Raw genomic sequence first — 14,113 nt, 5'->3', positions numbered from 1 at the left:
ATTCTATATTAATGCTGTTAAATAAATAAATTGATTATACTTAAATAGACTAATCAATTAATAGATAAATAAATTAAGTTATTTTTTAAAATATAATATAATGTTTATTGAGTGTGAATTTATATGATAACTTAATTATATTTTATAAAAACACATTTAAATAATAAAGACTAGTATGTTTAAATTAATAAAAATACTCTCTTTTTGTAAAATTAAAAATATGTTCTATTAAAAAAGTTTTAACACAGTACAAATCTAGTTTAGACCTGTTTCACGTATTTCCCCTCATCCTAATGTAAATACTTTTCTCCAAATATTTCCACCATTTAATGAGAGAAGATGTTGATGTGGGTCACATTGCATCCCCTCTCTCTCAACCATATTAGAAAGGAAAAAGTAAAAAATTGAAGCCTTCATTTATTTTCCTCACAAGCTAAACTGTCTTAAAATTGACAGTGTCTGAAAAACAATGGCATTTATGAAGTTAATGGGAATTATAAGGGCAATGTCAGATATTCACACCTATATAAGAAACCCACTCTTCAGCTCTCAGAGTCATTCATTCATTCACAATCAAGTAGTAACTCACTAAGTTTATTCAAAGTTCAAACATACCAAAACACAAGATGTCTCTAGTCAGTGACGAGATCAAAGCCAAATCAGAGGTATACTATGGAGATGAAATCTGCCAAATCAAGTCCAAGGAACTGCTCAAGGAAATAAGCATGCCCAATGGCCTTTTGCCATTGAAAGACATAGAAGAATGTGGATACCATAGAGAGAGTGGTTTTGTGTGGCTTAAGCAGAAAGCAAGCTATAACCACAAGTTTGTGAAAGTTGATAGGCATGTGATCTATGGTACTGAAGTCACTGCCACTGTTGAGGTTGGTAAGATCAAGAAGCTAACTGGTGTGAAGGTGAAGGAGCTCTTGATTTGGCTTCCTCTTCATGAAATCCTTATGGATGAACCACCTACTGGCAAAATCACCTTCAAGGCTGTTACTGGGCTTTTCAGGACATTCCCTGCCTCAGCTTTTGAGATTGAAGAGGAAGTTAAGGATGTGAAGGAAGAAAACAAAGATCAAGTCAAAGAAACTGCACCTGCCACTGCTGCTCCTGTTGAAGTCAAAGAGGTCTGAATCTGATTCTGAAGTATTCGTATTCATTAAAATAAATTTATTATTATGTTATGTTTCAATACATTGTAATCCTTTCAATTTCTTGCTTTATAGTAATGCTTGTTATGTTTCAGAGTCTTTGATTATGCTGCTCTCATTGAGCTGTTTACTTAAAGACTAAGAATATATAAAATTATTATCATTTATCATGACCTATGATCAAAGTTAATTATAAAATTTATTCTCTTCGTATTTCATTTGAACCATTATAGATTTGAATCCAGCTTAAATTTACCATGCTTTGATACTCAAGCTCCTTGAGCTTAGGGTGAATCCAGCTTAAATTTACCATGCTTTGATACTCAAGCTCCTTGAGCTTAGGGTGAATCCAGCTTAAATTTACCATGCTTTGACTCCCAAATAAAATTAACTCTCCATTCTTTAAAAATAAACATGAAGACATGCTTTAAAAACTTGCATTTAATAAAAGAATGAAAGGAATAATAAAAAGTCCAAAATAAAAACCCAACAAATCATAATCTGATAGTATGAAATGCAAGTTCGGATCAGGTATACAAACAAACAACAATCAAGCCTTATATCGCACTAAGTGAAGTCAGTAACATGGATTAACAACATTAGTAAACCTCGTTAACATTAGCAAATATTGTTTTGACAGACAGTATCAAAATATTGTGCATGAATTTCAGTCAATAATCGTCTTATTGTTCCAAAAGATGGTCACTTTAAAAAATATATATATCGCATTTTTCTTCGCATTTTGTAGTATTTGATAAGTCTACTTCTGGAAGGCTGTAAGAGTAGATGACATATGAGCTTACTCATTTTTATCCATTCAGAGTAGATTACATATGAGCTTACGCAATTTAACCCTGTATATAAAAAAAGAGCCTTCAGAGTCTTTTGTCCAAAGAGTGAATTGCATGATCTATATATATATATTTAACCATCTTTATCACATCCATTGCATAATATTCATTCACAACATAAATCGCTATGGCTACTTCACTTCCCCAATCATCACCGCTTCAGGACAGAGTCGCAATCGTCACCGGCTCCTCCCGCGGCATCGGCAAGGACATCGCGCTTCACCTAGCTTCACTCGGCGCCAAACTCGTCATCAACTACTCCTCCAACTCAGACCATGCTGACTCAGTCACTGCTCAGATCAACGCAAACCACGCCACTCCACGAGCCATAACCGTCCGCGCCGACGTGTCAGATCCGGAGGCCGTCAAGTCTCTCTTCGACTCCGCTGAAGAAGCATTCAACTCGCCTGTTCACATACTCGTCGTTTCAGCCGGCATCGCCGACGGAAAGTTACCAAGCATAGCAAACACAGCGGTTGAATCCTTCGATCGCATCATGAGCGTGAACGCAAGAGGATCGTTTCTCTGCGCGAGAGAAGCGGCAAACAGGCTAAAGCGCGGCGGCGGAGGGAGAATCATACTTCTGACGAGTTCATTAGCAGCGGCTTTTAAGCCAGGATACGGTGCGTACACGGCGTCAAAGGCGGCGGTGGAAGCCATGACAAAGATTCTAGCGAAGGAGCTGAAGGGGACGGGGATTACCGCGAATTGCGTGGCGCCGGGACCTGTTGCGACGGAGATGTTCTTGGAAGGGAAGACGGAGGAGACGGTGAAGATAATTGCGGAAGGTAATCCGTTTGGTAGAATTGGTGAGACCAAAGATATTTCACCTGTTGTTGGATTTTTAGCAACAGATTCTGCTGAATGGATCAACGGTCAAATTATTCGTGTCAACGGTGGCTATGTTTAGTTCTTCCACGAGTTTGGGTGCCTTGTTATATAAATAAATAGGTGAAGACGATTTCAAAATTCTTGGTTTGGCATATTTTCTTCTTGTTCACTGTACATCAATATTATGAAAGTTTGTAAAAATTTGTTGAATAAAGATGTACTTTTCTTGTCATTCGTATAATCCCAACTTCTTGGCTCATAATTTACATGAATTCAACTTTCGCGGGATTTTTTAAAAAATAATTTATGTGTTTTCTTAACTCTGAGGTTTGGTAACCTTTGATTTGACTGTGGTTGCATCGTTAGGCATAATTTTCATAGGAATATTGGGATTCAATGATATGGATTCAACAAGAAAAATAAGAAACTTGTACATCAAGAGTAATATTTAACACTCCCTCTCAAGTTGGACTATGGATGTCACACAAGCCTAATTTGGACGTGTTGGCAAAGAAAGGTGTTTGATGAAAAGGCTTGGTAAAGGCATATGTAAGGTGATTCGAGCTATTGACTGGTAGAAGAAGAATGAGTTTGTTTTGGATTTTCACTCGAATGACATGTCAATTTATTTCTATATGTTTGCTTCTTTCATGAAAAGTCGGGTTATGTGTCAAGTATATAGTTAATTTGCTATCACAATAGATGAGCTTCTTCAATAAGGCTTGTAGTCATACTTGAGTCACCCATTCTAGGGGGAATATAGAATATGTAGGGTAGAAAAGACCTTTAAAATTTTTTTTAGTGCTTACTTCTTAAGAATAGTATCATCATTGCACCAAATACCACTTGGAAGATGAAGGTAATGGACTTTATTTCTCTTATGCCTGATTATTGTCGTGGTATGAAAAAATTTGGTGTTCTGATCTCTCAAATTAATTCAATCATCTCTAGCCTTTTAATACCAATGAATATCTTCTTACGCAAGGATCTCATCATACTCCTGTTGAAGCCCTTGTTGGAGATAAACTAGTCTTGTCGAATCTATTCTCTCCAAAGAGTATTGGATACTTCTGAGTCTCTTCTCAATGTTGTGCTTCCATTTCCTGATAATGACAAAAGTTTCTTTATTAAAAAGGATAGAATTATGTTGCACATTTTTTAGACAAGATACAATGTCATATGGGGATTTCCCTCAAATAGTCTAGATCATATTGGAATATTTCGGGTGAGTGATTCAAGTTGCCTCAAACCTAAAAGAACACGGCCCATGGTCTTGGAAGGGAAGGTCACACCTAAGGAGAATTAGGTTGTGATCAGAATGAAATTTATACAACACCTCAACATATGCATCAGAGAAAGCCATGCGCCAAGCAACATCGACCAAGGCCCTATCCAATTTGAGATAGACCATTTGATTATCAGTACAAGACCTATTCCAAATGAATTTTCTACCAGACATGTCTACTTCAATTAAACTACATTTATCAACGACATTCGACAAAGAAGCTGCCCTAGAATGATTAAAATTATCTCCTTTTTGTTCACTTGGATGAATGATGTCGTAAAAGCCTCCAATTAACATTCAAGTACCATCAATAGTGTTCCTTCGGTCAATATTGTGGAGCCACTAGTCAAGACGAGAATTGTACATGAAACTAGCATAAGTTCTAGTTACATGCAAAGAGGAAGTTCCCAATGATAGCTTGATAGTAATTGTATCCATAAAGACATCGTGCACGACAATTATAATGTTACTACCATTCTGATTTAACACCTAAATTCTCCCGAGTTGACCATGTGCATCCACATGGTAAACACTCACTTATCCAGCTCTGTCCAAGAAGGACATGGTCTTATGAAAACCAATGTGTGTTTCTATAATGATTAAAAATATTGGAGAGTGTTTTCTAATCAAATCCATCACGTGTCTTTCAGCCTTATTATTAGAGGCTCCCCAGATATTCTAGGAAAGAAGAGTGACTTCTTTGAAACCTAACATAATTAATCAAGTAGATAGAGGTGTCAAAGCAAATCTCGGACATGAGACAATTTACTTAACAGGCTCCCATTCAATGGGAGTTTCACGAACAACTTACTCTTCTTGAGTAACACCCTTATCCATATCAAATTGGTTATTTCCATCTGCCTAACTTATTGTCGGTTCAAAATGTGGAATATTGTATTGTGTGATGGTCTCCAAACTCAATTTTATAATGGGGATGATGAAGGTGTATTTAGCTGTGCTAGGCACACCCTTTTGTATTTAGCCGTGCTAGGTACACTAATAGCATGACGTGGTTCCAAAATGGGAGACTTGGCCTTGGTGCGTGGGTTCTCTCTACCAGTTGGCTAACATGCGTCTGAAGTGGATCCACTCTTATCAAATTTTCGTTTCTTGGAAACTGCGTCAAATTGATTGGGTCCAGCAGTTTTGCTGTCAGCGCTTATTCCTTTTAAGAAAGCATCAATCCCCTTGATTTTAGAACTCATTGGATCTCTGAGCGCATTATAGGATAAAAATTTCCTGGACAATAATTGACTCTTTTGTTGTGTTTTTTCCTATGCACCACCAGCAAATTACCATGAACAAAATTTATTTCTCCAGATTCTTTTGTTACAATTTTGACGCCATCTTCCCGCACTTCGTAATGCAGTTCTGTTAGTCTTTGCTTATAAACATCATCAAAGGTATTGTTATGTATCTTAACAAGAGTACCTGCAACATATGTCAAACCAAGAAGGACACTTTCGTCGTAATATAATAAGTTAAGCCTTAAAAATTGAATCCAAACCAGAATTTTCTCCACTTTTACAAGAGGGAATGCAAAGTCAAGAGTCCATAGAGCCACTGCCAAATAATGGTCAAACAACATCCACGGGCCTTCTAACATAATTTTTCCCTGTCTACGAGTAGTTCGCACTTGACCATAGAGAAACCATTGTTAACGTCCATGATCTCAAAACCTCCAGTAATATTCCACACCTTCTTCAATCTATCCTTCATTAAATGATAGCCAATGTTTTTCTCAAGAGTTTAATGAATGATAAGTGTCAAATGTAGTTATTTTTGTGTATAGTTTTGCGGCCCTTATCTTCTCTTTTCCTCAATTTATACGCGTTTTAGTGTATATTACATAAATACGTATACTTTGTGTTTAATCGAGTTTTTGATTTATTTATGTACCGTTTGATAGTTTTCTATTCATTTTGTAGGTATTTATGCGTATTTGGAGTATGAGTAATAAAGTGTCGAAGACACGACTTCAAACGCGCGATTTTGAGCAACGGAACCAATTCATCAACGAATAAGACTCACAATCAAATAATAAAAAATCATCAATTTGGTTGATATTTTGTCATTTTTATATGGGAAATTGAATAAGATTTCCAACGCTTCGAACTGGATGCAAATCGGAGTTACGGTTCTCAAGTTATGGCCAAAACAATGATGTTGCTACTGGTGACGTTCGTCCGGTGAATGACAGGCTCGCCTGGCGAATCTGGCAGGACAGAAGTGCGTTAAAAGGGGTAAAAACACATTTTTTAGGTTATGGTTTTGGGTTATTTGTTCCCAACTCCATCAACCTTTATTTTTTGGTAGAGAGAGGCTTAGAAACATCAAATGGGGTTGCATCTTGATGATCGGAGGTCGAATTTTTCATCAATTTGCGTTGACAAACCAAGACATGTTTGGTTCCTCTTCTTCTTTTCTCTTTATATACTCTATTTTGTTGGGTATGTTTGTCTATTTACTTTGAACATATGTATATGTATTGATCATGATGTTGTATAATATATTTGCTTTACAAATCATTATTGATGTCTTCCTTAATCTTTTTGCATTTATGTTTGGATTTGGATTGTTATAGACTTATACCTTACAAATCTTGATTAGGGATGGATTTCTATTAGTTTCTAGATTCTAGAGATAGATTTAGAGCTAATAAACTTTATGAGTGTCTAAGCTTAATGCGTATGTGTTAGTTGTGTCGGTTGAGAGATCGTCGGTACAAATGATATGGATGTCTGCTGTGTTGTTGAAGTTGGCTGAGAGATTGTCGCCAAGATGATATAGTAGTTCTCTCTACTTTGGGTTAGAAATGACTTAGGGTGTGAGCGATGCTTGATGACTTTGACGAGTATTGTAGGTTGAGTGCAACTGGTCAATAAGTTTAAGTTTGTGATAAGTAGATTTTATGCATGCTTGATAAGTTTCTTCTCTCTGAAGAATGAATTCTTTTTATGTTCATATCTACTTTTATATTTTTATGCTTTAAAGAATTCAATCCAAACTCATAACTTTGGAAACTGTTGAACGACGGTTCAATGCACTAGTTCATGTGGAGACGATAATTTCTCGGATAAATATTTCCAAAACTTTTTTTGCTTGCCGCTTTACCGCTTCAACAATGACTAACTCCTCCTTCCAAGCGTTGCACAATTCTTGAAAATGTTTCTCATCCATTGTGACCTTTGATAGCAATATATTTTTTGCTTCAAGAGAGACTTTCATAAGTTTCAAGAGAGACTTTCATAAGTCTCTTTTCAATCAGGTCCACTATCTCTTTCACAGTAGTGTCTCCTTTATTGAGAATATTCCAGAACAACGGTCTAAGAAGCTTAGTTATACTTCAATCTGATGGCTTGACCAGCATCAGCGAAGTGGAAGCAGCGAAAACAAATGACTCGATGCGAAAACTCTATCATTATTAAAAAATTATTAGTATTAATGTGGCTATATAAAATAACCACCAAAAACTCTCTCTTCTCTCTCAATTCTCTCTAATAAATTGCATTTTTACTATAGAATTAATATTCTGGTTTAATGTCTTTAAATAAAATTTAATGTATAATTAAAAAAATTTAATAATCAAGTTTTAAAAAATATATGCCTAATTAACTCATATTTCAAGAAAATTATCCCAATAACCATGTTTGGAGGTGTTCTACACCTAGGCGCCATTCCATATGGCGCCTCTTTTTTTTTTTAAATTTTTTTCAGTTACCTGAGGATTTACCTGCAGATTTAGTGTTACCTGCGGATTTATATATAGACTAAATATTAAAATATTCAGCAGGTAAATTTGCAGATAAATCCGCAAGTAACACTAAATCCACAGGTAACTGGAAAAATTTAAAAAAAATAGGAGGCGCTATATGGAATGTCGCCTACGTGTGAAACCCCCCAAACATGGTTATTGGGATAATTTTCTTGAAATATGGGTTAGTTACTTAGTTATGTATATTTTTTTAAAACATTGTTATTAAAAAAAATTTCCCTATGTACTGTCATGTAAAATTTTGTAAACGATCTTTACATCACAACCATTCACAAATATTTTTTATAAATAATTTAAATAAAAATTAAATTTTAATAAACATTTAATGATCACGACTGACTACGTAAAACTGTTTTATACTGTCAGTTATCAATTAAATTCTAGTTATATAAATTAATTAATTAATAGATAAATAAAATACGTTATATTTTAAAGTATATAATATAATATTTTAAGAGTGTGAATTTATAAGACAAACTATTTTGATATGTTTTTATAAAAATACGTTTAAATATCTTTTCTCCAAATATTTCCATCATTTAATGAGAGAAGATGTTGACGTGGGTCACATATCTTCCCCTCTTTCCAACCAAATTTGAAGGGAAAAATAATAAATGACGCGCTCATTTATTTTTCCCATGTCCAACTGTTTTTTTTCCTTTCGAATTTTCCCTAAAAATTGAGTGTCTGAAAAACAATGGCATTTGTGAAGTTAATGGGAAATATAAGGGCAATTTCAGAGATTCATACCTATATATGAAACCCACTCTTCAGCTCTCAGAATCATTCATTCTTTCACAAACAAGTAGTAACTCAGTAAGTTTATTCAAAGTTCAAACATACCAAAACACAAGATGTCTCTGGTCACCGACGAGATCAAAGCCAAGTCAGAGGTATACTATGGAGATGAAATCTGCCAAATCAAGTCCAAGGAACTTCTCAAGGAAATAAGCATGCCCAATGGCCTTTTGCCATTGAAAGACATAGAAGAATGTGGATACCATAGAGAGAGTGGTTTTGTGTGGCTTAAGCAGAAAGCAAGCTATAACCACAAGTTTGTGAAAGTTGATAGGCATGTGATTTATGGTACTGAAGTCACTGCCACTGTTGAGGTTGGTAAGATCAAGAAGCTGACTGGTGTGAAGGTGAAGGAGCTCTTGATTTGGCTTCCTCTTCATGAAATCCTTATGGATGAACCACCTACTGGCAAAATCACCTTCAAGGCTGTTACTGGGCTTTTCAGGACATTCCCTGCTTCAGCTTTTGAGATTGAAGAGGAAGTTAAGGATGTGAAGGAAGAAAACAAAGATCAAGTCAAAGAAACTGCACCAGCTACTGCTGCTGCTCCTGTTGAAGTCAAAGAGGTCTGAATCTGAAGTATTCGTATTCATTAAAATAAATTTATTATATTATGTTTCGATACATTGTAATCCTTTCAGTTTCTTGCTTTAAAGTAATGCTTGTTATGTTTTGAGTCTTTGATTATGCTGCTCTCATGGAGCGGTTTACTTAAAGACTAATATATAAAATTATAATCATTTATCATGACATATGATCAAAGATATTATGAAATTTATTCTCTTCGTATTTTGTTTAAACCATTATAGTTTTTTACTTGAGCTTAGGGTGACTCCAGATTCAAGAGCATTGAATTCAGCTAAAAATTTACCATGCTTTGATACTCATGCTCCCAAATGAAATTAACTTTTTCCACAAGCATTCTTTAAAAATAAACATGGAGACATGCTTTAAAAACTAACATTTATTAAAAGAATGGAAGGAACAATAAGAATTTGCAAAATAAAACCCAACAAACCAAAATCTGAAAGTATGAAATCCAAACTAAGATCAAGTATACTAACTGGAATCTAAGTAAGCCTCCAAATTCTTTACAAACTACTTAATTTGGAACCTAAAGTGGCATTTAACCCATCAAGTTGAGTTCAAGGTTTGATATACAAGTCAAAAGTTTTGATCCATGAGAACTACAAGTTTAAAGTTTTGGCTAGCAGGAATGAGTCCAAAATATACAATTTTTATTTTCATTTTTCCATGGCACCTGGTGTTTTCTTTGATCTCTGGTTGCTCCAAAGTTCAAAATCACAATGCCTGAAATAGTTTAAACCAAAAGCTTGAGGTTAGGATCATCAAATCAAAATATGTTATTGCATGCTGAAGAGGCAAGAATATATCATTTTCTCTATTTTTAGTCGCAAAGTGGTTGCTAAGACCTTGTAAATATTGTCATTCTAGCAACAATTGCAAAGCGTATCACAATCTAAAACATTGCTTGCTATCATGTTAATATTAAGTATTGGTCAACAATATTATTAAATGTCTTAAACATTAGAAAATGCTGTAAAAGTAGTAGTGCTTAATAAGACAATTTCTTTGATGGTATACAACATGACCAAACACGTTCGTGCACATGGCTATTCAAACTATTTTTTGACTAGACAGTATTCAAATATTGTGCATGACATTAATGAGCTAGAAACAGATACTTTCAAACTACTCTTTCAATCAATGGAGAAGATAAAAATTAGTGATATCATAACAAGCTAGAAATACATGAGTTTCTCCTTCGTAGAAGTAAAACAAATTATAATCCAAATGCAAGCCAAGTCTACCGAACTACAGACAAAATTCTATGTAAATTGTAAAGTTTAAAATTGGAGAGCAATTGATTCAACAAATCTTATTAGTTGAGCCGATCATGCAAAGTTAAAGGGAGATAAATCACATGTCAATCATATGATCAAAATAGTTTGGATGAATAAAGGGAATACTTTGAATGTGGTGATATCAAAGTTCTGTTACACAATCACCACTTAACAAAACCCAAAATGTTGCATAAAAAATGAAGAGCAAATTTGGTTAAGTACTGAGATAAACATTGATAATCCAGATTCTAGAAATCTAGACTGCAAAAACAAGTGGCAAAACAGAAAAAAAACCCACTAATAATCACTGACTTGAATTTCAGCCGAGTAATGAAGTCAATCCTCACAACAAACTATTTTGACAATATACTATGCAAATTAATTCAAGCCTACTGTTATTCGAAAGCGTCATTGTGCATGCTCAAAAGAACAAACATTGCAATCATACCTTAGAAGCCATGACCCATTTGTTATTCACCCATTCCTGATGCAGCCTCAACTGGGAATGTTCAAATTCCAGTTCTTCATTAGAGTTCCTGAAGTAAACAATATATCTGGAGTCTCCAAGAACTTTAGAAACAACCCCAACCCACCAACCATCTTTGTAATAGGTATCCACTTCATCAAGACACTTAAACTGCTCAACATCATCAATTTTTGGTGGACGAGGCCTAATTTTCAGGGTACTGACCTCCTCTCTCAAAAGCTTTGAATCATCATCGAGCAAGCTCTCATACTCGACAACAAACTTCCATCCCGCCTTAGGCTCAACAAGGGTCGCAGAAAACCAAGCCCCCTTGAAACCATCTTCGTCACTGCGCACCTCAACCAAATCCCCTTCCTTCAACTCGAAATTATCCTTGTCTCCGGTCACAGTTTCAGCAGCCTTAACACACACCTTTTTTTTAATCTCACTATCATCATCCTATACCATTAATAATGAACAAACAATATCATTATCACCACTCACAACATTTAACCGAAATCACAATGCCTGAAATAGTTTAAACCAAAAGCTTGAGGTTAGGATCATCAAATCAAAATATGTTATTGCATGCTGAAGAGGCAAGAATATATCATTTTCTCTATTTTTAGTCGCAAAGTGGTTGCTAAGACCTTGTAAATATTGTCATTCTAGCAACAATTGCAAAGCGTATCACAATCTAAAACATTGCTTGCTATCATGTTAATATTAAGTATTGGTCAACAATATTAGTAAATGTCTTAAACATTAGAAAATGCTGTAAAAATAGTAGTGCTTAATAAGCCAATTTCTTTGATGGTATGCAACATGACCAAACACGTTCGTGCACATGGCTATTCAAACTATTTTTTGACTAGACAGTATTCAAATATTGTGCATGACATTAATGAGCTAGAAACAGATACTTTCAAACTACTCTTTCAATCAATGGAGAAGATAAAAATTAGTGATATCATAACAAGCTAGAAATACATGATTTCCTTCGTAGAAGTAAAACAAATTATAATCAAAATGCAAGCCAAGTCTACCGAACTACATGTAAATTGTAAAGTTTAAAATTGGAGAGCAATTGACTCAACAAATCTATTTAGTTTAGCCGATCATGCAAAGTTAAAGGGAGATAAATCATGTGATCAAAATAGTTTGGATGAATAAAGGGAATACTTTGAATGTGGTGATATCAAAGTTCTGTTACACAATCACTACTTAACAAAACCCAAAATGTTGCATAAAAAATGAAGAGCAAATTTGGTTAAGTACCGAGAAAAACATTGATAATCCAGATTCTAGAATTCTAGACTGCAAAAACAAGTGACAAAACAGAAACAAACCCACTAATAATCACTGACTTGAATTTCAGCCAACAATCATCTTAACTGTGTTATTAGATATAAACTATTTTCCTGAGACGTAATCAATTTAAAAACTTGGACAGGATACTTCACCATCATAATGAGAAGCCACGAGTTTCAAAACATCAGACTTTTACTCCTGATTTCATCGGAGATGAAATCCAACACACTCCAAAAGATTGAGTATTTGTTTGGTTTGGCCTTTGGAGTTTGGACACTCAGAGTCAAATGCATGCCCGGTTTTGGTTTTTACATGATTTCCTAGAAGCTACAAACCAAAGCTTTTGCATAGACGTGGAAAAAACGTGAGTTCAGGCTGCACAGATCCTATTGATGCAAAACCAAACATACACTGAGCTAGTTTAAATAAGATTTTTTTGGCTCAAAACGGGTGCGTCAGCTTATCTAAAGGAAGACTGAATTTCCTCTTTAAAATTCAATACAACCATTCCACCATACGAGTATTGAAGTCAATCCTCTCACAACAAACTATTTTGACAATATACTACTATGCAAATTAATTCAAGCCTACTGTTATTCGAAAGCGTCATTGTGCATGCTCAAAAGAACAAACATTGCAATCATACCTTAGAAGCCATGACCCATTTGTTATTCACCCATTGCTGATGCAGCCTCAACTGGGAATGTTCAAATTCCAGTTCTTCATTAGAGTTCCTGAAGTAAACAATATATTTGGAGTCTCCAAGAACTTTAGAAACAACCCCAACCCACCAACCATCTTTGTAATAGGTATCCACTTCATCAAGATACTTAAACTGATCAACATCATCAGTTTTTGGTGGACGAGGCCTAATTTTTAGGGTACTGACCTCCTCTCTCAAAAGCTTTGAATCATCATCGAGCAAGCTCTCATACTCAACAACAAACTTCCATCCCGCCTTAGGCTCAACAAGGGTCGCAGAAAACCAAGCCCCCTTGAAACCATCTTCGTCACTGCGCACCTCAACCAAATCCCCTTCCTTCAACTCGAAATTATCCTTGTCTCCGGTCACAGTTTCAGGAGCCTTAACACACACCTTTTTTTTAATCTCACTATCATCATCCTATACCATTAATAATGAACAAACAATATCATTATCACCACTCACAACATTTAACCGAAATCAAATTAAGTTAAATTAACATTAACATCCTAAGACATGCAATAACAATGCAACCCTAGAATTCAACCTAAAAGCAATAAACAATGGAAATCAAAGCACACCTGTTGTGGAAATGGTGGGATCCAACCTCCATCAACCCACTCACGGTGAAGCCTGAGTTCCTCGTCGGAAAACTCCAACTGCTCCTTCGAGACTCTGAAGTACACTGCCTTTCTACCATCCTCTAATACTCCGGTGACGTGACCCTCCCACCATCCATCGTTGAGATAAGCGTCAACTTCATCACCGAATTTGAAGTCCCTGGTGATCTCCTTGGGGGGAATTGGGCGGAGTTGGCGAAGCCTAATTGTTTCTTTAAGGCGCTTTGTGCCGTTTTCATTCACCACTAAGTTGTCATACTCGACCATGAACTTTTCACCGATGAGACGACGGACGATCTTGCCGGTAAACCAAGAACCACGAAATCCGTCGTCATCGGAGCAGACTTCGACTAAGGTTCCAGGTTTGAAGCGGGATAAGGCGGGAGAGGAAGAGCGTGTTCTGGAACTGGAAGCCATGGATAATCGGTTAGGGGTTTCAAGATTGGGATTG

The 14,113-nt window shown here is 35.6% G+C and overlaps 3 protein-coding genes and 1 pseudogene across 3 annotated transcripts; 3 read left to right on the top strand and 1 right to left on the bottom strand.

Moving 5' to 3' along the window:
• Positions 1-550: 550 nt before the first annotated feature.
• Positions 551-1,327, top strand: LOC131644037 (uncharacterized). Its single transcript, XM_058914420.1, has one exon. The coding sequence runs from the start codon at positions 627-629 to the stop codon at positions 1,137-1,139; it is 513 nt and encodes a 170-aa protein (XP_058770403.1). The 5' UTR covers positions 551-626; the 3' UTR covers positions 1,140-1,327.
• A 126-nt stretch (positions 1,328-1,453) lies between these two features.
• Positions 1,454-3,069, top strand: LOC131644036 (NADPH-dependent aldehyde reductase-like protein, chloroplastic). Its single transcript, XM_058914419.1, has one exon. The coding sequence runs from the start codon at positions 2,136-2,138 to the stop codon at positions 2,916-2,918; it is 783 nt and encodes a 260-aa protein (XP_058770402.1). The 5' UTR covers positions 1,454-2,135; the 3' UTR covers positions 2,919-3,069.
• Positions 3,070-8,696: 5,627 nt separating this feature from the next.
• On the top strand, positions 8,697-9,444 carry LOC131615799 (uncharacterized). Its single transcript, XM_058886963.1, has one exon. The coding sequence runs from the start codon at positions 8,754-8,756 to the stop codon at positions 9,267-9,269; it is 516 nt and encodes a 171-aa protein (XP_058742946.1). The 5' UTR covers positions 8,697-8,753; the 3' UTR covers positions 9,270-9,444.
• Positions 9,445-10,730: 1,286 nt separating this feature from the next.
• LOC131653018 (protein AGENET DOMAIN (AGD)-CONTAINING P1-like) lies at positions 10,731-13,901 on the bottom strand (annotated as a pseudogene).
• Positions 13,902-14,113: the final 212 nt, after the last annotated feature.

Source organism: Vicia villosa, linkage group LG1, assembly GCF_029867415.1.
Source record: "Vicia villosa cultivar HV-30 ecotype Madison, WI linkage group LG1, Vvil1.0, whole genome shotgun sequence".
Taxonomy (NCBI): domain Eukaryota; kingdom Viridiplantae; phylum Streptophyta; class Magnoliopsida; order Fabales; family Fabaceae; genus Vicia; species Vicia villosa.
The sequence above is the reverse complement of the archived record's forward strand: the minus strand, read 5'-3'. Positions and strand labels throughout refer to the sequence as shown.